The sequence below is a fragment of the Dryas octopetala genome, chromosome 1 (assembly GCF_963921425.1).
Source record: "Dryas octopetala chromosome 1, drDryOcto1.1, whole genome shotgun sequence".
Classification (NCBI taxonomy): Eukaryota; Viridiplantae; Streptophyta; class Magnoliopsida; order Rosales; family Rosaceae; genus Dryas; species Dryas octopetala.
Genome location: NC_141366.1, coordinates 23,790,668 through 23,813,629, shown reverse-complemented (window position 1 = coordinate 23,813,629; position 22,962 = coordinate 23,790,668). Strand labels below are relative to the sequence as shown.

Below are 22,962 nucleotides of genomic sequence, written 5' to 3'. Positions count from 1 at the left end.
TACAAATACAATATTCAATTGAATACACAATGTGACTTGGGCCTGGGGGTCAGTGCATCAGTGGGTGTGTGGTGCTTTGACTTGGCTTGGGCTTCCTTTCTCTCACGCACTTTCTTTCTTCTTTTCATTTTTTTCTTTTTCTCTTTTTATAAAAGAAAGCTTTTCTTGTTTTGTTTCAGACTTTCAGTGTTTAATTTTCTGCTTTTTGAGAATATGGACAGCATCGTACTGATCCCAAGTGCTTTATGGAGGAGGAGGAGAGAATTATCACTGGCTGGCTTAACTGATCCCGTGCTGATGCTTCTTTCACCTGCTGCTGCTACATGATTTGGTCTTCAATGACATGCCCCTCCTACTACATCCACCTATTGGAGTTTGCACTATTATTATTAACTGTCTTAACTCATCATTTTATGTATTAAACTCACTCATGAGTGACCCACACAAATAAATCTGGTATATGTTAGAAATATGATACCAAATTACCAATTGAGATGGTCTAAATAAATTTATTCTAAAAAACTTTGGTCCAAAAGTTCACAGGTTGGATTGCCAAAAAACAAAAAAAAAAAACACCAATAGGCCACATATAGCGAAACTTTTGTATGGAACTATTATATTAAATTATAACACGTGTATAATTTTAAAGGTATTATTTAAAATTTAAAATTTTAGATATTAATAATAGAAAATTATGATTAAATATTAAATATTAATAATTTTTCAGCAAAGTAGCAAAACATTAATTTTTTTTTTGTAGTTTAGGTACTAACATAGAGCAAGACATTTTGGATTAAGTCAAACATCGGTTTGCTATACAGTTGTGACTGTCGAACAGTAACTGTGACTGTTTCAAATTCATAAAAATTTAAAATTTATAAAGGTTTAACGCTTTTGATTTAGACTTAGGGGATGAAGTCCTATAATTCATAGACTAAATATTCAAATTTAAGCCTTGTAAATATTGAATAAAATAAAAAATTAATAAAAAAGTTATGACTGTTAGTTAGTCACAGCTCAGTATAATCATATTTTTTAAAGTTGGTACATAAACTGAAATTTAGTATCTAAAATGAAATGACAAAAATATTTTAGTAGTTAAAATGAAAAAACATTATATTTTGATACCTAAAATCAACGGATTTTATTAATAATTATAATTTATACATATGTTATAATTTGAATGAATTGGTATGAAAAAACTCCTCACATTTATGATTTATGTAACATTCTGATTTCTGCGTTGACAATAAATGCTTTTGAACTGCTCACGACCTATAAGTGCATTTATAGACCCCAATAATTCATATTTGTTTGGACCCATTCTGTACACAGCCCATAGTGCATAAGGCCAAGACACCATAGTAGTGGGAAATGCGAAGTCCTAGTTCAAAATTGGGCCCACATGTATACCTAAATGATGGAAGCCTGCAAATATGCAAGGCCCATGAGGAATTACTTTTCGTTTGGTAATGAAGAGATACTTGGCCAGTACGTAAAGTGTTGGGGTAAGGAAAAGAAAAAAAAAGGAAAGGATTGCAAGAAGACTAAGTTAACTCGGTTAAGGAGACATTCATAATCCAGATCAAAATAGGACATGTCTTTTTTTTATTTTTTATTTTGATTGTGTAATTAGGGTTGTACTCCTATATATACCTCCTCCTCTAGAGAGAAAATCTCATATATTTTTATATCAAGCGATCAAAAATTCAGAGGAGTGATTAATCTAAGAGCGATATATTCTAAGAACAATCCAATCCTTTTGAAATATGATTAGGCTATTCAAAGTAAAGGAACAGCAGAGAGAGCTAACTGAAAATGCCAATAGAGGGTTGCTTGTTAAGAAGCAAAGTGCTGGAGAATTGCGTCTTCATAAAGATATATCCGAGTTGAAGCTACCAAAATCTTGTGCCATATCGTTTCCCAAAGGAAAAGATGAGCTGATGAACTTTGAGGTTATGATTCGACCCGACGAAGGATATTACAAAGGTGGTAAATTTTGGTTTTCTTTCCAAGTTTCCCCTGTGTATCCACATGAGGCACCAAAAGTGAAGTGCAAGACCAAGGTGTACCATCCTAACATTGACTTGGAAGGGAATGTGTGCCTCAACATCCTAAGAGATCAAGATTGGAAACCTGTACTTAATATAAACACTATGGTTTATGGACTCTATCATCTTTTCACAGAACCAAATTATGAAGATCCACTAAACCATGAAGCAGCTCTAGTGTTGAGGGATGACCCCAAGATGTTTCAGTCTAATGTGAAAAGGGCTATGACTGGTGGGTATGTGGGGGAAACCTCCTTCCCGCGTTGTAAATAGACTTCAAATGCATCTGGGGTTGTTATATATTTGTTTGCAGATTGCAGTACACTTTCTTCTTTTCATCTTTTTTTCTTATTTTATCTTATTCCTTAATTAATCATGTTAATTTTCTCCCACATGGGTCAACTCTGGATTTCATTTATTAACCATGTTTAATTATTTTCCTTTTTCATTATGGCTATCACATTTTATTCTTGTTGCTTAAAGGGAATCAATAAAACTATTGTATCGATTCTCAAAGTTTTCACAAACTACGGATTGACATCTAACTCTGTTATAGTGGTAACCTTATTTAGTTGTGAATACAATACAATATAATACGATAATTCTTTTATGTATGTCCACAGTATATTATTTTGGAGCATGCAAGCTGTTTGTCAAACCCCTAATATAATTAATCCATATATATATGATTCATAATACTTTGTCCAAAGACTTGTCGAAATTATTCAATTGGAATTCTTGTTCATTTTGAAAGGTGAAAGAGATATATATATATATATATATATATATATATATATATATATATTGTGTACACTCATATGCCTTCTATGAGTAAACCGACAATCCAATGAACACATATGGCAAGTACCTTGATAGGTGTAGCTCTTGTTGAGATATTTGAACTTGAAACTTTATATATATGGGTAAAAGACTAAATGCTCTTAACCACTAGAGGTATAAGTCATCTCCCTCTATTTTTACATCTCATGTTAATTATCTAAAAACGCGCATACTCATAAGAAAAATTTGGTGCCTCAAGTCTACGGACTAATTTGTACCTATCACAACGTAAGAGTTCTTCCTTTACATATCGGTAAAAGTCCGTACAAAATCTCTTATTAGTCATATTTAGTGAATATGTTCCTCAACATATGCACACACACACTTGCCCTAGTGCCCCTATAGGCCTATAGTGTCATAATACCAGGGGCATGAGCTAGTCTCACTATGTCCTCAAGCAAACATGCATTAGTTTGTACTAGTCTTATATGAATTATTAACAACCAATTAATAACCTCTTGACTAGCTAGAAACATTAAGAACTCTCAAATATATATGAGAAATCATAAATCTCAAGGCTAATTCATGGACTATTACTCATGCATTAATTCAACATATATAATTCATGAAATATCCCAAAAGGTACGTACATCACATAATTAACTTGACTTTAGAGCATATTTTCAACAATCTCTCACCTAGTTAGTGGCAATCAATTACAGCCCTAACACCCAAACTATATATATATATATGTATGTATGTATGTCTGAGAGGTAAATCAAAAATTATTTACATACAAAAATTAAATTGTCAATATTTCAAGTGTTTATTTTGTTGACTATTTAATTTTTGTAGATAAATAGTTTCCGATTTACCTAATTTTTTGCAAGGATGATCCTTTAATAGAGACTTAAAAAATAGACGGTTCGGATCGTTGAAATCCTATACGAAGTGAGTCCTATTGAAAACTTGTGTCAAAATTTGTGTACAATATATAATGTCACGGATCTGCCCCATATATATATATATGTATATATATATATATGTTATAAAGACCCCTTCTATTGAGGTATACCTCATCTTAAACATAATGAGGTATAACTTGTGGGATTCACTCCGCATTGTAATTTGATGACCAAAGCTGTCTATTTTCTAAGTCTCTATACAAGGATCATCCTTGTAAAAAATTAGATATATCAGAAATTGTTTAACCATTTGATTAAAGAGCCATCATTTCAAGTGTTAATGAAATCCATATATTTGTCTATTTATTCTATTACAATTAGATGTCTTAATGGTTTCTGATTTACCTAATTTTTGGCAAAGATGATTCTTGAATATAGACTTAAAAATAGACGGATTCAATCATTGAATTACAATGCAGAGTGACTCTCACAAACCATACCTCATCATATTTAAGTTGAAGTATACTTCAACGGAAGAGACATGTTATATATAAGACCGATTGTAAGAATTATTTATGGACAAACCTAGTTTACTTAGGAAACAAAACAACTCATCATGTTTAAGAACAAAGGAATTGAGCTCTCCATGGTCTATCCGGATTCACCCTATATGACAGCTGTGTTAATAAGTTTTAAGGGATGAGGGACTTATAGAAGTTGTAGGACTTCACCTAGATATGAACTAGGACTCTTAACCTTAGAGGAGCAGGATTGTATCTCGGCACAAAGTCTACTATGGGAAGGACTTGCCGAGACAACCTCTATAAATAGAGCTAGTCCCTGCTCTCATACACACTGCAGAATATTGAGCCCCATAGAATCAATTGCTTCAAGTTGTAGAGAGAGTAGAAGGCTAGCTTGTTGATTCCACTATGTCTTCCTCATCTAAGGGTAAGTTCGGACTTGCAGGTAGTGATGATTTTGTGTTCTTATACATGTATGTCTCAAGTATATATAACTGGATGTTTTATATATAGTTTACACCGATATCATACACGTTAGACATTGGATGAAGTCCTATATATACCATACTTTTACATCAACAGTTAGTTTTCAAGATAACTCAAAGGACTATATGAAATTCTAGTATGAATTACTTGTGTTACATCATCATCATTATTTATTTTTTATTCTACATATGATGGATGGTAGATGGCCAATAATTGAGCTTAAACTTTAATCAGAATTCAGTTCGGTCATAAAAGTGTCACAACCAGATCCTATCATGAACAATTAATTTAATGCTTGGAAGTCAGCCACATATCTAAATTATTAATTTGGAACTAATCTTCGACAGAGTTGTTGCCCCATTGACATTTATTGTTTGAAAAAAAAATGTCAATAAAAATGAGCTTCTAAGCTTGAGATACACATAAATGATCAATCAGTTACACCAACGCTTAACTGTCACTCAACTTCTTGGATCTATATAATATTTACTATTCTGTCAACTGATTTAAATTATGTATGGTACGTTTTGGATGTGTGTGCTAAATTCAATTACAATATATGAGTTTTAATGCATATGGTGCAGCTAGCAGAGTGTTCTGGTGCGTGCACTTAGAGATGCTCAACAGACCAGCCTATAGAAAGCAATGCATGTTCTTCTGCCAGAAACTGCTGCTTCAATTTTTCTTTTATTTATTTTTTATAATAAACACAGATGATCAACATGTAGGCACATCACTTGCTAATTTATTATATTCTTTTTCTTTTCACCGCTTATGCACACTACGAAAATAACTGATTTATTACGGTTGTATACAACTATTATGTCTATCTTTTTCATCATATGATCTAACACGTAATGAGAGAGATAGACACAATGGTATATATACCCGTTACATAATGTAGACACAATGATGTATATACCGTTAAGTGTATTTGTTACTAACTAGCTTATAGTTTAGTAATATTTTTCTTCACAATATTAGAGATGTTGTGGTTCAATAACTAGTTGAAATTTTTAGAGAAAAAGATTTGAACTTTGAAATCTTTTCTAATAAAGAAGAAAAATTGCATCCGACTAATAGCTAGTTGATTCTAGATTTTTAAGGTTTACCTCAACAATTTTTAGCCATATAAAATCTTACTAATGCGTTATAAACAATCATAATTTGTTCACTGAATCACGATGCGTTAGAGATAAAAAAAAAAGTATACAATGAAGTCAAACATTGAGTAAATAAAACACTGTCATTAAATAATATAAACTTAACGTAAGTAAAAGCTAATAGAGTTATTAAGAAAGAAGAAGGAATAAAATTAGGTGCTTGGAAGATTCTTTGATGCCCTCCAGAATTGAGATGAGATTGAACTCTTCTATCTTCTCTTCACTTTCCTTCTTGTCGTTTTGTTTCCTGGGTCATTTTGAGGGTTAGTCTCAATCTTTTGAACAAAGCTATGGAATATGTTGACAGCAAGCCCACATATTTTGACCGCAGACTTGACAGAAGGGAAGGAGCTGTCCTTGAACAGACCCCACCACTACAGAAGTTGAATAATGGAAATGATCTTCAACTAGGCATCTGCCAATAATAACTCTTGTGGGTCTAGCACAGCACTGTCTACAGCCTAAGAGATAAGCAACAAAATGCAATAAGGACATGCCTTCCATTCAACTATCTGAAAGTACCCATTACAAGACAACACAAACAAACAAACAGATTTCTAACCATGATCATGGTTGATCTGGATTTTTGAAAGAAAAAGGAAAAAGGAAGTGAAAATAAACACCTAATTATTTATATGACAAGTCATACATATATAATTAACAACAGGGGTAGCTTATACACCCCTCCCTCTACTTCATTATTAGCCCATTTAAGGCTATTTCTAACCTTGATTCTACAAGAATACATGTTAAAGGAAGGTACAAATAACTAACAAGGACAAACACTAGGTTTCAGCACCTTAGGCTTAACCATGGACTTTTTGCTGTGTTGATGTAGAATAACAACTTTGTGGGGCAGATGCTGTGTGCAATTCTCCATTTCACTGGTACCAGATTGAGGCATTCGGCTGCTTCTCCATTGCTATTCCTGATAATTCTTCTTTATAGTCAAAAGAGGCCAAGTCAAACGGAGACGCAAACATCATGGGGAAGTTATTGCTATGGTTGGTCTCAAATGGAGAATTCATAACCTTAAAACGGTCGAATTGACCTTCTGCTTGAGGAAACACCTGGTGGTTACTGGAGATGTTGGATTGTTCAAAGAAATTCCCATCCAACCCAACCCCTTGGCCACGGAAGAACTCATCCTGTTGATGTTGAACTTTAAGCTGAGGAAGATTCTGACCTTCTGTGACAACATTGTTGATATTTATGTTCTTGTTGCCTTGAACATTAGTATCATAGAATGACATGAGGTCACCAATCATTTTTTGCCCATCTTCTGGAACTCCTACACCTGATAGATCAAAGGAAGGTGGGACTGATTTAGCGGAAGGAGCAGCTGGCTTGTTTTGGACAAAGGATTGGGGGAAGATAACTGGTTTAACCTCATTAACATGAAAATTAGATGCCCCAAACTCTGAAGACCTGTTACTATACGGACAAGTCAATTGATGATTGTCCCTGGAAGTCCTGTCATGAAACCCAAGACGGAATTCGCTGTAAGGACACTGAAGGAACTCACAGGTGTAGATCTTTTGATCCATCATCATGTTTAAATCGCTTGAAGGCTTCCTTTTCCTCATGAAATCTAAGTTGGTGACAACTTCTCCTTTAACTGGATAAGGAGGGTGGACTTGAACCCTTTCCCTCATTATATCCACCCCAAAATTGGACGAATGAAGATTCTCAGGCTTACACTCTTGCACGTCAAAGTTCGGCTCATCTTCAACCCCTTCAACATCATACTCACTGCAATCATTAATGACCAGAGATCCGCTCCCTCCAGCTGAAGACAGAGGGGGGCAGGAATTGGGGTAAAGCTCTCGAGCCAAGGCCTCCTCTTGGTTGATGATGGCAAGCCAGGTAGAACTCTCCTTGGCTGTCATCTTGTCTTGCAAGCATTTAGATTGCCTCACAAGCTTACGGATCTTGGCAATATCAGGGGACATGTGCTTAATAACTGCAGTGAGAACACCCACCTTCCATGCCTTTTTCAAGTCATGTGGCTTCTTGTAAGGCGGAGGCCCCTGTTCGTTAGGCAAACCCAGTTGAGGCCACCATTCTTCGTTTCCAGTGGGCCACCATGGTGGCGGAACACCTTTCTCTAGAGGAAACCGTCTCTGAGGAGGATCACAATGCTGCATGAGAGCTGATAAGAGAGAACCAAGAGTGGTGTCTTGAAGCTCTTGCAAGGTGTGTGGGGTTGGACCAATTGGGTTGCACCCATCGTTCCTGCCAGGAACTGAATTATCAGCTTGGTACTTGGCTATAGCAGCTGGTCCATTTCGATCAAACCTGACCTTATCCTTCCACCATTCACGAAGATTGTCTGATGCCCCAGTAACTGGTTTTCCTTTCTCTGGAATAATACCATAGACAAAGCCTTGAGCTTTACAAACTTCCATCATCTTCAACATGTACTTCAAAATCCCATCTTGGGCCCTCGACATCTTCTTCCTTCTTGCCTGCTCTTGAGACTGCCTCTGCTTTGCTGTGACAGTTCCTTCCTTACCCTTAGTCTGTTCTTTGAGTCTTTTGAGACGCATTTTATCCCTCCACATCCTTCTCTCAAGCTCATCTACATCCATCTCTTCATCTGTATAATCGTCCTCCACAGTGGCCTCTGTATCAGCCTGCGGGATGGCCACATCTCCTCCCCCAGGAGCCGCAGATATGAAATCCAGATCACCACAAAATCCCATCTCATCGAACATCATCATCATTTCCCAAATGAAAACCACCAAACAAACTCGACAATTCACAAGAATTTCAAGCGGCAATTCTAGGATCTAGCTTCAATCTCAAAGTACACAGATATAACTTGGAAATAACTCGATTGCAATGTTTTTTCACCTGTAAAACTGTCACAATAGCAAATAGACAAAAGGGAAAAAGCAATTAAAATTCTAATTATTTTTTAAAGGAAATTAGAGCATCTAATCAGTATAGCAAATCTATATGTTCATTTACTACAAAATCAGAGAGCAGCAGCATCTGAAAGCCACTAATTTTTAATCTTCACCAAAAGATGCTTTCAATTTTCAATCTTTTTTATAGAACAGACCAAAAAGAAGATATATTCTCTATCCTATAAACAAATCAGTTTCATACTCCACATAGAACAACTTTTCTATCACTTACACAATGATTTGACACAAAAACAAACGGATCAGCATATCCCACATACGAAATTGAACACTAAAGACAGTAAATATATAACATAACACGTTTTCAGAAGAAAACTGAATTATTCCCAAAAAGGAAGAGCCAAATAAACAGTCAGGTTTTAGATCTCATAGAACTCAAAGACTCAGATCTCATCTGACAACAGCTGGAGAAAGACAAACTGGGTCTCATCAGAAAAGAAAAAAGCTACCGAATTTCATGGAAAATTGGCAACACAAAAAGTACCCAAGTCGGTTTGGACTCAATTTTCTCAAGTAACCGACACAAAAAGCATACAGAACAGAAACTCATGCTGAATCAACAAAAACCCATGATAGTTAAAAAGCTTTCACAGATCGATCTGGGAAATGAAAAAGGCAAAACAGAAAGAAAAAAAAACACAGGAAATAAAAAACACAGATTTATGAAGAATCAGCTTAAATGAAATGATTTAAGAAAGATTTAAGAAAAAGGGAAAATTAAAAGAGATGGGGAGAGAAGAGTTTTGGTGAGCATACCTAAAGGAATTGAGATAAGGGTGTTGTTGTTGTTCTTCTCCTCTATTGGCTCCAAGTCAATATTGAGGGATGAAGTTTTTCAGAGAGTCAGAGAGTCAGAGAGAGAGAAAGGGAGATAGATAGAACTTAGAAGCGTTATCCCTGGGCCAGGGTAATAATATATTTTGTTTTGTTTATGTAGAGATATATAATGGGGTGGACTGTGGGCGGTCCTTGGTGAATGTGAAAGTGGTCGGTATTGGTGGGGTAAACCCAAACTTGAGGAGACTTGTATCAACAGGGACAAAGTTGAAGGTTGTGATGAGTCAAATATATATACACGAGGGTGAGGTTGTAAGTGAGGCCAGGTTAATCCAATCCTATCAGTTTTCACAGCATATTTAAGACACAACCAGCGTTGCCAACGTGTTTGTGTCTCCTCAACTCCTTGCTTTTCACTCAATGCCCTTTATTGGTGTGTACTGTGGACGCAATTATTTGCCCACCATTGCCTCTTTTACCACAACAAAGTTAGATAAGCTCTGGTAATGAATGGGCAGTGCTTGGGGCACCCCAGTACCCTGCAAGTCACTTCCAAAAATGCTTGTTCGCAGTATAGGGTGCAGGTTTATGATCAAAATTGTTCATTTTTTAAATCACTTATTATATAGATCATCTCTGTAAAAAATTCACTCAATTAGAAATCGTTTGGTTTTATAACTATTATCAAATAAATGTAATAAATGGATAGTTTGGTCAAAAAATCACTCTTTAAATACAAATTATTTATTTATTATATTTATTCGATAACAGTTATATAACCAAACGATTTCCGATTGAGTTGATTTTTTACAAAAATGATCTTTAATAGATAATCTAAAAAATGAACAGTTCTAATCCTAAGTTTGCATTGCCGAACAAGCATTTTTTGGAGGGTTGGTGTCTATGGAGATCAGCCCGGGGGTGATCCAAGTATTGTCCGTAATGAATTACATCAATACTTTGCATCCAACTCGGAGGACCTCCATATCTTTTTTAATCGTTTCATTTAAAAACAAATAAAAAATCAATTCATATATTGAATAAAAAATAAAAAAGAATATACTTTTGTGATAAGGGATTGGAAGAACTCCTCTAACAAGAGCTCGAGACAAGTATTATTAATAATTATCTTTGTTACTGAGGAAAAGTCAATCCCTCTCCCAAGATTACTAGGTAATTTCATTCAATAACTCTTTCTAATATGCAAAAAGCTTTTTGACCCTTCCCCTAAAAAATTACAGTTCTAACCTTTTTACCTGTGAAATGTTGAATTTACCCTTGCAATAAATAGCCCAATCTACTTTATGGACGAGTCATTAAACAGCTTCACTTACCTTCATTTTCCCTAGTTCTCTCATTCTTCCTTCCCAGACCCACCGCGCATCCCACCGTCAAGCATATTCGATGTGAATGTGGTAGAACCACCGCTGCTCGTACACCACCAACAGCTGCCCAAAGGATTGCTATCCATTGTCAAAAATAGAACAAATACCGCCAGGCATGAGTTGCTCACTTTTCTTGATGCCTGCTCGGGATATAAGCAAATACCAATGGCAGCCGAAGATCAAGACAAGACTTCTTTCACCTTAGAACGAGGGCTTTATTGTTACACAGTAATGTCATTCGGTCTCAAGAACACATGCTTAACATATCAAAGACTTGTGAATCAAATGTTCAAAGAAAAAATCGGCAAGACAATGGAGGTTTACATCGATGACACGGTAGTAAAAAGTGAGAGAAGACAAGACCACCTTGAACATCTCGACGAAGCTTTCAAGATCCTCAGGAGGTAAAAAATGTGGTTCAACCCGACCAAATGCATCTTTGGAGTATCATTAGGACAATTTCTCGGGCACATTGTAAATTGACAGGGAATTGAACCTGACCCTATTAAGGTCGAAGCCTTAAAAAACATGCATGAACTAAAGCTCAAAGAGATGTACAAGTGCTAAGTGGGAGAATCATTGCACTCTGTCGTTTCATCTCAAGACTCACCGATAGATGCAAACCCTTCTTTCAGGCAATCAAAGCTAAGAAGAGCGAGGTATAGGGGCAAGAGCAAAAAGAAGCTTTCGAGAATTGAAGACCCACATGTTCACTCCACCAGTCTCAATCTTGGGAGTCCCGAGACCTAACGAACCTCTATACTTATACTTGGCAGTGTCGGAAATAGCCATCAGTAAAAACCTTTTCAGGGATGAAAACTCTCGACAACAACCCATATTCTATGTCAGCAAGAGTCTTGTTAACGCTGAGACAAGTACACCATCTCCGAGAAAGTACTACTCTCCTTGGTCACGGAAAAAAGGAAGCTGAGACACTACTTTAAAGCTCATCCTATTGTGGTACTGACCAATCAACCCATCAGGGCAATCTTGACTAACTCAGACGTGTCAAGAAGAATGATTAAATGAGCGATTGAATTAGGAGAATTTGACATTTAATGTAAACCTCACACTTCCCTCAAAGGCCAAGTGGTGGCCGATTTCTTCGTCGAAGTTTACGGTGGCAACGTCACAAAGCAAAAAATCGAGGTCAAAGAAAGTGAACCCCTTTGGGAGCTCTACGTGGACGGATCCTCGAATATATAAGGAGCATGAGCCGAAATAATCATTCGAACACTCGACAAACTTGAGTTAGAATACGCCCTTCGTTTGGATTTTCCAGCCTCCAACAACGTAGCTGAGTATGAGGCCATCGTTAACGGACTCCACATCGCAAAGCTAATTCGATCTTGAAATCTCCAAGTATTCATCGATTCTCAACTTGTAATCAACCAAGTTAACGGAGAATACTCGACTAAGGATGATAGAATGGGAGCATATCAAAAAATTGGTGAAACAACTGGCTAGTTATTTCGAAAGCATCACTTTCAACCAAATTCCTTGAGAATAAAATGGCGACGCCAACCGATTAGCCAACTTGGCCTTTCTAAACTCAAAATGTGTCCGCTCTATGCCAGTTGAGCAACTCATCTCCCTAAGCATTGCTGAAAGCTTGGAAACAATAGAAATAGGGCATGATGGATCCCACCTTCCGTGAGGTTAGTTATTTGATACATTTTTATGCAATGTCATTCCAAGCGTGTTAATTTCTTATTTTCCATTTCCTTTAGTAATAATTTTATAAAGAAATCATTGCAAATATCCTTTTAAATTAACACTCAATCTCAAGACCTTGACAATTCGAGGCACTAAAAGTACATGAAAATCGCCAAAAATCAAGAGAAAACATGCATAAAGAAAACCTCGAGGAAAAAACTCGGGAGCGACCTGCAAACACGCAAAATACTTGGGAAAAAATTCAAAGGAATATGTGCTCAAGCATCAAACAAACTCAATGCAAGGCCTACATTCGAAAAGAAATTCCGATCAATATTTATTGATAACCAACTTATTACAGAATAATATTCTGAAAAGAAAATACTGGAAAAGTGAGTAATTCAAAGAGAACAACTTCGAGATCTAATTCATTATATTAAGATCCAGGAAGAGTATTCGAGACTTGGCGCGATTGAAACTCGGCCCATGAATAAAACCATCAAGGTAAACCATAATATAGGCAGAGCCCAGGGATCAACAAGCTTTATTCAACTCGGTCCTCGAGCGCTCGACCTCGGCTTGCACCACCGTGAGCTTCATGCAAGCAGTAAGATAACATTATTCCAAAGTCGGAGTAGGGGCATTTTCTTGAGTAGAGCATTTCCTGGAGCTCGACAAAATATCTCTTGGAACAGAATCAACTATTAAGAAAAAAAAAAAAAAAAAGGTTCTCAGAAGCAAGCTCGAAACCACAATCCTCATAATAAGATGTCGATCTTTAAAAATAGGACGTCCGCCAGCCAGTTTATGGTTTTTCAAAACCCCTCCTTTTGCAAGGAAGAGGATGCACGCACAAACCCGACCATAATCTACGAATTCCCCTCATGATATTCCAAGAAACAAAACTCTGATGTGAATATAGTTGTTAAACCAGGTATTCATAAACCCTTAAACCCACCTAATTTTAAATTCGTAGGGGGAAAGCTGTTTTATCCATCTCTAAAGACTTGAAAGATAAAGTAATCAATAGATTTATTCAAAATTTGAAAGGAAATACAGGATAAAACTAAAATCCCAAAGACTACAGAGATTTTTTAGTCAAACTAAGCATCCCATACTAAAGGATGAGACAAGAAACCTAAAAATCCTGAAGGCATGAAGATGACCAAGATTCCAACGGGCCATCATCAAAGGTCGAGGCGTCAGCCATTGCTCCATCATTGACTACGGCCGCGACCTCGTGTTCGGGAGAAACAATCTCGGACTCCTTTAAGGCCAAAGGATCAGAAATGGTGTCATTATTTGTTAAATCTATGTCGACACCTTCATACATCATAAGCTCCAACTCGGACTCGAGCTCGAGCTCGAGCTCGAGACATCGATCTCAAGAAGATAGAAGATGTCCAACAAAGGCACTTTTCTCCACTTCTAGCAGCGTAAACCTCCCAGAGACTCCACCAAAAGAAGCTTTGAGCCCTCGAACTCGATCCTCAAGGTTCACTCGCACCATCTTCGAGGAAAGAAAATAGTAGAAAAAATGACAAGGGAAACCTACGACACAACTAGCAGATGTCACGCATCAGTGTGTGAAACCCAGGTGCCTCAAGGTCAATTTAAAAAACCAAACGACAAAGACCCTGAAAATTGGGAATCCTACTTCAATGCAAATAACTCGAGAAATAGTTTCATTTTCCTTCTAACTCAAAGAGTTTGAACGTCATACGGAAAAGAAAATGGGGCATCTGTTGGAGCAAGAATCACCAAGACATGTGACGATTTCCTATTTGCTACAAATATTGGAGACCCAGTAAAAAAAGTGATTTGTTAATTTTAATTTTAATTACAATATCGTAATTATCAATTTATAGGCATAAGTTGATTAGGATTCCTTATCTTCATATTTATTATAATATTAAGGCTTAATTATCGATTTACCACCCAAAATTGTAACTCATTCTCATATTGCCACCGAAAAGATTTTTTGTCCCAGATTATTACCTGTAACTTACGTACGTGTCCCATTTTACCTTGTTCCGTCAACAATTTCATTAAAAATGCTGACGTGGCAATTAATGCTGACGTGGCGCACTGGATGTGCACCATGTGTCACATCTTTGCTTTTATTTTTGAATTTTTTTATTTTTCTATTTTAATAAACTTTGGAAATTAATTAAAAATAGTTCCGAACTCAGAAAAATACACGAAAAATTCATACATACTCGTCTTGACTAGTACTAATTTATTATATGGTTAAATTACCAATTTACCCTCTAAAAATTTCCAAAAAAATTGGAAAGTCCAAATTTATTTCTAAAAAATTAAAATAAATTTCCCTTTATTAAATAAATTCTAGAAAAATTCTAGAATTTTCGTAAACTCTCGGATGAATTCTCAAAAATATTTTAGAAATTACCAAAAGTTTGTTTTAGAGAATTATTTCGAGACTTTACAGAAATTCTAGAATTTTTTTAGAATTTATTTTATAGGGAAATTTATTTTCCTCTAAGACTGAGAGGTCTTTTTGGTAGTAAGTGTTCACGAGAAATGTATTGTTAGTTTTTAGAAGACTAACGGTATAGACCTCATATTTTTTGGAGTTCGGGAGATTATCCTATGAATTTCCAAAGAGTGTAGAGTATTTTCATTTTTTAGAAATAAATTTGGACTTCCCAAATTTTCAGGAAATTTTTAGAGGGAAAATTGGTATTTTGACCCCATAGAAAATTAGTACTAGTCAAGATGAGTCCATAAAAATTTTCTGTGTATTTTTCTAAGTTCGGAGTTATGTTTAATTAATTTTCAAAATTTATAAAAATAGGAAAATACAAAAAATAGAAAATACAAGAAAAGATGTGACACGTGGCACACATCCAGCGCGCCACGTCAGCATTAACGGCCAGGTCATCTTTTTTAATGGAATTGTTGACGGAAGAAGGTAAAATGGGACATGGATGTAAGTTACCTGTGGTAATCTGGGACAAAAAACTTTCAGATGGCAATGTGGGGATGAGTTATAATTTTGAGTAGTAAATCGATAATTAAGCCTAATATTAATGATGATATTTAATTGAGCATTATCTCAAGGAATTAAAGAGATAATGGGGAGGAAAACGTGAGAATTAATTCCTCACATTTTCACCAAGCCAACGACCAAATCATTGATGGGGAGAATCCCATGATTTTCTCCAATCAATCACATGATCTCTTAAAGGCAAGAATAACGGATGAAATCCGGAGATTTATATTAATGAGAAAAGTCTCTATAAATCCTAGAGAAATCATTGGTGTGAGGTACATGAAAAATCATTTTTTTACCAACTTGAGAGTTTCCTTTCTCTGACTTTGGCATAAGATAGTTTTTTTGCTGGAAACCAACCCTTTTTTTAGGAGAATAAGCTTTGACGAGATAAACAAGAAAGTTCAGTTGCTTAATTTGCTCCACGTTAGACGTTCATGCATCAATTTTAATTATTGTTGACTAAATTTCTTTTTGAGAAATTTCGGGTTCAACACTAACCCATGACTAACAGATTCCTAAGCTCATGGGATGCACCCAAAGAATAGGTAGGTCACAACTGACATCCTGTAGAAGAAAACTTCTACAATCATTCCGCTAATAATTATCCTGAAAGAAAATGGTTAATGCATGTCATTCTGAAGATACTAGCTAGAAAGACTTTGATTTTTCAAATGGATAAGCAAAATGTGAAACTTGGTGAATGAGAAAGCTTGCCACGTGACATGGGAATGAGTTATATGGAACTTGGAAAAACATTTGTTTGATAAATAGAGAAGAAGACAAGTATGAAAATGAAAGTGTTTGTAAAATTGGCCAAGTTGCATGGCCAAATAAATGACAAATTTGTTGTAACACAAACTCTCCGAGTAGCTAAATTTAGAAAACAGCAGTCCTGTAAACACGAGAAAAACCTTCGGAGGGTAAGAGGGCACCAGTGTGGAGCCGGTCTGTGAGGCACGAAATTTTACAAATTTATTTTGGAATTTTTCCTTAATTTCTAGAATTTTTCTAGAAATTGTTTGACGAAAAATCTTATTTTTCCACCTTGACCTTTAAAAGTTTGACCAACTTTGTCTAGGGTTTTGACTCAAGTTAGACCTTGTTAAAGTATTACTTTTACCCACAAACCCAACGGTGTAAGTCTCATATTATTCCGAGCTCGGGAGATTATTTTATGAATTTCTCAAGTTTTCTTTAAAGCATTTTATCTTAGTTTGTAGAGCTTGAATTTTCTGAAATCTTTCCAAGAACAAATTGGTAATTTGACCTCATAGTTAAATAGTACTAGTCGATACGAGTTCGTAGTATTTTTTGGAGTATTTTTCTGAGTCCCGAACTATTTTTAATTAATTTTTGAAGTTGGTAGAATTTAAATTAAATTAGAAATTACCAAATCGAGCCACGTGGCACAATCTGGGCCGCTGATCGATGCATGCACATGCATATCATGTGACTGGGCTTTTTCCAACACACCAGCCAGCTACCACGTGGCAGCACCACAAGCCGCCACCTTGTGACGATTGACTTGAGTCAATTCAGTCAACTTGGTGAACTCGGTCAACTCAGATTGAGTCAACCCGAGTTGACTCATTTTTCCTTCTATAAATAGTGACGGGCGGCTCTTGTTATTCACATATTCAAAATTGGCACGTTTCCCAAGTCACTATTTCTCTCTCTTCCTTCTTTTTCCTCCAAATTTATTTTTCATTTATCTTAAGTTCTAGAGTTCCGATTGATGATCCGATTTTGTCTACGCGATTGTGGCGATGAGCTCTTTAGTTATAGTAGTGTGAAGGCTAGGTTTTGTTGAAGTTTTAATAAAGTCATTTCTGAGTTCCATATATAATTTATTGATCCCTGTCGAAGTTCTGCTGAAATTTTGTAAGATTAATCATTTTTTTAATTAGACTCTTTTAATCTTGTTACTTAGCAAGTCTAGTAGTACCGAGACTTTACCCGTGGAAGGTTTTCAACATGTATACTCTTAACCCAGCTTATTTAATATGCTGTTATTTAAGTTGTGGTTATAAACGAAACGTTGTTTAAATGTTGTTATAAACTGAACTTAATATTTATTGAAGTCATATCAGCGGTAACCAAACAATATGATGACTAAGATCAATCCACGAGCATACAAGCATTGGGTGCTGAGTAAGAGCTCCCTCAATTTCCCCATACTGACTTGGTAACGTTGTAAGGTTCATATATGGTCAACCTAGCAGTTACGCTAGTGCCAAACCTCTTGATTTTATCTGGTCTTAACAGACAAGGTTGAGAGTATGTTTAGTACGTTTCTAATAGTTGTTGTCAGATTCGGATCTTCAGTTTCCCAACAAGTACAAGTGAGACCTAGACATAGGAAATGGATCAGGCAAAAGACACACTTTGGTAAAAACAGGTAGGGGGAAGGTACCATATCCCCGTTATTGGATTTCCTGCCTATTTTCGTACAACATATATATATATATATATATATGGAATATCTTTCACATAGAATGTGCATGGTTTTTGTATGGCATATTTGTGTGATTTTCTCTGTGTGACACCTTGGACGACCTGAGAATAATGGGCACGTGTCCTGACCTTGGGTTTTGATCCCCTAACCTCCGGAGGGGTAAGTACGGACTGGTTAGTCGAATGTTCTTCTGGGGAGGTTAACCAATGTGGTATTACCAGGTAAATGGATACTATCACCATAATATCGAGGTGATGATTGAATTTTCGATACTAGGGATTGGCCTGTATGTGATCGGTTACAGGTATATTTTTGAACTATGTCATGCGACGAGAAGAATTTTCACTGAAAAAACTGTATGAGCATGCAAAGGCTTTACTCACTGATTATTGGCATCCTTATCTTTATTATTATCATTACTGACATTGGTTACAATATTATTGGTATTTATATCCTGTTTTTGGGTGTACATTGTTTTTAATTGTTTCCATTGAAATCCTATATTTTGAAATATTGTTTCAAACCTAACCAGGATTTCCCCCGAGGGTCCCCCGAGGGGAAGCGATAAACGTATGTGACGCTTACCTCCTACTGTACTCTTGTTAGTGCAGATAATCCAGTTATTGGTGACTAGGACTGAGGTTGGGTGTGGCACTTGCAGCTTGTCAGTTTCAGCCTTGCTATCTGGTGTAGATCATTTCTTTGGATCCGTGGTGGTGTTTCTCTTTCATGCTCGTAGGTGGCATCTCCCATTGGCTACCCATGAGTCCAATTTGTTGCACCACTTTGTTGAAGACTGAATCACTCTGGCGTGGGTTGGACTATCCTGGCATATTTGTTTATTTACTTTTTTTTTTATTTACTGCTTTACTATATAACACTAGGGTTAATGTATTTGAAACATATAACTCTCACGGGTTGGTACTATTTATTATTATTCATAATATGAGGTATATTCAGTAATTTCTTCCGTTGCATTTTTAATACTCTGATCCAATTCAAATTTTTCAATAAAAAGGGCTTAACTCGTTTTAGAGAGCTTGGGAATATAATACTCGGGGTAAGGGGTGTTATAGTCTCGGGATCTTTAAGACGGGTGCCGCTGTGTCGTTTCCATTTTTGGGGCGTTACACGGTCAAAGGCTCTCCGACGGTCAAGTCAGTAAAAATACATCTTATTGATCTTATGATAACGTATATATAAAGAATGCATTAATCCTTATGCCTTTAGAAATAAAGTTTAGTAAACTTGTAGTCATTGAGAAGTATACTCCTTATGGGAGTGAACTCCTATACTTGAATCCTTATTTGGGAAGGATTCAAGCAATTTGATTTGTGTGAGAGTTAGAATCCTAATGAAATATGGATTTCTTAAGTACCTAATTAATGTTTCATATTCTTAGGAAGGTCTTCTTATGCGCAAGTTTGGGCGAACCCGGCCGCGCCCATTTTCTTTCCTCTTGGGCGGCTACCTATGATGTGTGTTTCTTATGGTCCCCCAAGTGTGTTTCTTGCTCGCACTACTACAATAATGTAAATAGACAACACTTAATAGATAACGGTTTTGTTAAAACTGTTGTCTAGTTTCAAAGCATAACGGTTTTTTAAAAAACTGTTGTATTAATACATGGAATCTCATGATTTTTGGGTCGTTGATTGTTTATGTTTTGTCTAAACAACGTTTTTAATTTTTAAGCATTGTGTAAGCGCTAGATTTATAAAAAACCGATGTATAGTGATTTCATTAAAAAAATTTACTGTAGCTTAGGCCGGTTGTGTAATGTCCCATTCCTTATATTTTCACATTACCTCTTCCACTTAGTCAAAATCCCTCTCCTTCTCAAACCTCTTGATCTGCTCTCTCTCTCTCTCTCTCTCTCTACCACTATTAAACTCTCTCTGTCCTGTCGCACACCCTCCCCCTAGTCCAGCCAAACTCTCTATGTCTATGTCTCTGTCTCATTTCTCTTCTTCATTTTAGCCACCATGATTACAATTAAACAGATTTCATTCCCACTTCCAGAAAACCCCAAAAAAATTAGGGATTTTGATACCCATTTCAAGATTAAGGTAAGATTGGCAATCGGATACACGAAGAGCTCACGGAGTGGAAGGTCAATCCTCTGGCAGGTTTCAATGTTCTAGTCTTGGCCCCGACGGTGAGTTTTGAGCTTAGCTTGTTGGTAATTCCATCTGGGTTTGTGTGTTTTTGCGCGAATCAAGCTGCAGCAGTAGTGTTGTTTCCTCTACTACAGTTGTTCTTCCACCTTGTTGAAGTTTCATCGGGTTTTACTTATCTTTCTGTCTATTTCCTGATTAGGTTCTTCTTCAAAGTTAGGGTTTTCTTCTCCTTTTTTGTTTAAATTTCGGTTTAGATGTTTTAATTTTGGGGGTTTTGTATTTTTGTTTGCTGGGTTTTTTTCTTCTTTGGTGTGATGGTTATCTTGTTAATTTTTTAAAATTTTTTTGGGCAAGGTTGTGATTTAGTTTTCTGGGTTTTTGATTTTGATTTTTGTGGTCACTTTTGGCAAATCTTTTTGTTTTATACCTTCTAAGAAAGGGAGATCGAAGAAAAAAATTGTGTTTATCTTACAGGAAGTAGAGGAGTTTTAATTATTTTTTTTTTCCTGGGGAGTCTTTACAAAATAACAAGTCAGAGAATTGAGTTCATAAGTAAGGCATTGTTGTAACTGGGCATACTTACTTAGATTAGGGACCCTCAATAGTTCTACATAGCTCCAAATCATTGTTTTTGATTTCCAAATCTGATGGATCTATTAATTTGTAGTAAAAATTTAACTTGTATACTTGGGTTTGTTTTGTCTTGGCCCTTATTTTGAATGGCCTGCATTTTGCAGAATTAATGTTACAACTAATATAGCAGAGTGGGGAGGTTTAAAGGTTGGGAAATTGATATAGCAGAGAAAAAGAGAGATAGAGAGATAAAAGAGGGGGAGAGAAAGAGAGTAGATGAAGAGAAAAGGAGACTTCATGATTGAAATTTGAAAGCAGGGGTTGGAATATGGAGGACTAGCTAGATGGTGATAAATAAATTATAATAAAATAATGGGTTAAATAAAGGTTAAGAAGAACATGGTTGCAAATTGGAAGCAGCAAGAACCCCTCTCCTCTAATTTTGAAAGCAAGCCAATTCCTTTTGACTGGAGGCAAAGAAAAATAACAAAGCAATCGGCGTAGGCAATATCACTTTACGCATGTCTATTTTTGCATCTTTTTGATCTTTCTTATCTCTTTGTTCAGAAAATAAATATTTGGTGAAAGCAACCACTTACTAGCTGTCTCATGTGCAAGTTAGACTATTTTCTTTTGGGTTTAACTTGATCTTGTATCTACTTTTGGGCTGACTTGAACTTGTTTGCCATGTGTATTTGTAGACTTTGCAGCACCTAAGAAAACTTGCAGCAAACATTGCTACGTGGGGCTTGGAGCAAGAGAAATAATTATTATTTCTTTGGTAGTTTAATCCCTTTCATGTGTCCTTTTTTTGCTGACTTTGGATTTCCATACTTTTCCTTTGTCTTATACCAACAGTAGCTGACCCTTTTTATTAATTTGCAGGTGTCAACTAACTAAAAAGGAATTCAATACCCCCATAGTCCTCCATGTGAGACTTCAAAGAGTGAGGTTCCTTTTCTTTATAATGGACATAATTTCTCCATCCATTTTTTTTTCTTGGTTTCTTTTTTTCCATTCTCTAATACATGCTTTTTTTTTTGTTGGCAGGGAGGGAAGAGAAGAGACCATGTTCTTGATTTATTTCTCCAGGTGCCAACTGCCTCTTTTTTGTTTTGCTATTTTATTTTTTTTCATATGACTTTGTTGAAAACCTGCTCTTTCATCTTGCAGCAAGCCACTCCAAAATCAAGACTTAAGACACAAGAAGATGAGTCACTCCTCTTTTATCTTGATGGCTGCAATCCCTTTTTTATTTTTTTTTCTTTTAGCAAATCACAAGACTAGCTTGTGTTATTTTCCTGCAGGAAAGGTGCCGAAGCAAGCCATATCTCCTTTGGAATTTAAAGTGAAAGGTCAGACCTCCATATATATATATATATGTATTTATACATCCAAGAAAAGCATGTGTATTCCTCAGTGGCTTTTGTTATTTGAATTGCCTTGTGATTCGGAATTGTGCCAGATACTGATGGCAGCAGGGGATACATTTTGAGCAACTGCCTATGACTAGCTGGAGATATAGGCTAAGAGGACTGGGTGTGAAATTTCTTTAGTGGAGGTTAAGAATGATAAAATTGATGGGCCACGTGTGCTCTTTTAACTTTACAGGAAATTGGACATCTATCAATGTATACTTGTGAATAAAAGTTGTGCATGAAACAATTTTTCGCTAACTATGGTTTTATTTTTTTAATGGTCTTTGGGTTAACTTCATAGCCAATATGTACTTGAGTGAATTTTTTGTATCTTACATTAGCTGAATGGTTTGGGTATTGATGGATGGTTGGGACGACAAATGAATATTTTCACTTATGATGATTTGCAATAAATTGGACTGGAGATGTATAATTTTATAACTCGATATGCAAGAGAACCACTCAAAATTAACTTGTTTATCGGTAGGTAAATTGATAGATCTTGCATATATGGTTAAATGACTTATGCAAAACAAGAACATAGAATTTTTTATTTTTGTCTCAGCATTTTTAGTTAGAACTTTTTTAGCTTGATCTTTTAGTTTCAATCAACCTACTTTGCTTTCTTTTTTTCGTTTTAATTCTTTGCAGGTTTATTAAAACATAAGGTCAAGGAAGCCTACTTCTATCATCAAAGTTCTAAATCAGGTTCCCAAGTAT

General features: G+C 35.9%; 1 protein-coding gene and 1 pseudogene across 1 annotated transcript; one reads left to right on the top strand and one right to left on the bottom strand.

Moving 5' to 3' along the window:
- Window positions 1-1,769: 1,769 nt before the first annotated feature.
- LOC147299283 (NEDD8-conjugating enzyme Ubc12 pseudogene) lies at window positions 1,770-2,324 on the top strand (annotated as a pseudogene).
- A 4,195-nt stretch (window positions 2,325-6,519) lies between these two features.
- On the bottom strand, window positions 6,520-9,862 carry LOC147299282 (protein ETHYLENE INSENSITIVE 3-like). The gene is made up of 2 exons (XM_086234625.1): window positions 9,596-9,862; window positions 6,520-8,773 (listed from the first exon to the last, which is right to left on the bottom strand). The coding sequence occupies exon 2, from the start codon at window positions 8,633-8,635 to the stop codon at window positions 6,791-6,793; it is 1,845 nt and encodes a 614-aa protein (XP_086090751.1). The 5' UTR covers window positions 8,636-8,773; window positions 9,596-9,862; the 3' UTR covers window positions 6,520-6,790.
- Between the last annotated feature and the right edge of the window lie 13,100 nt (window positions 9,863-22,962).

Coding starts and splice junctions, on each gene's coding strand:
- LOC147299282 (XM_086234625.1), bottom strand. CDS start 8,635: ATGATGATGATGTTCGATGAGATGGGATTTTGTGGTGATCTGGATTTC.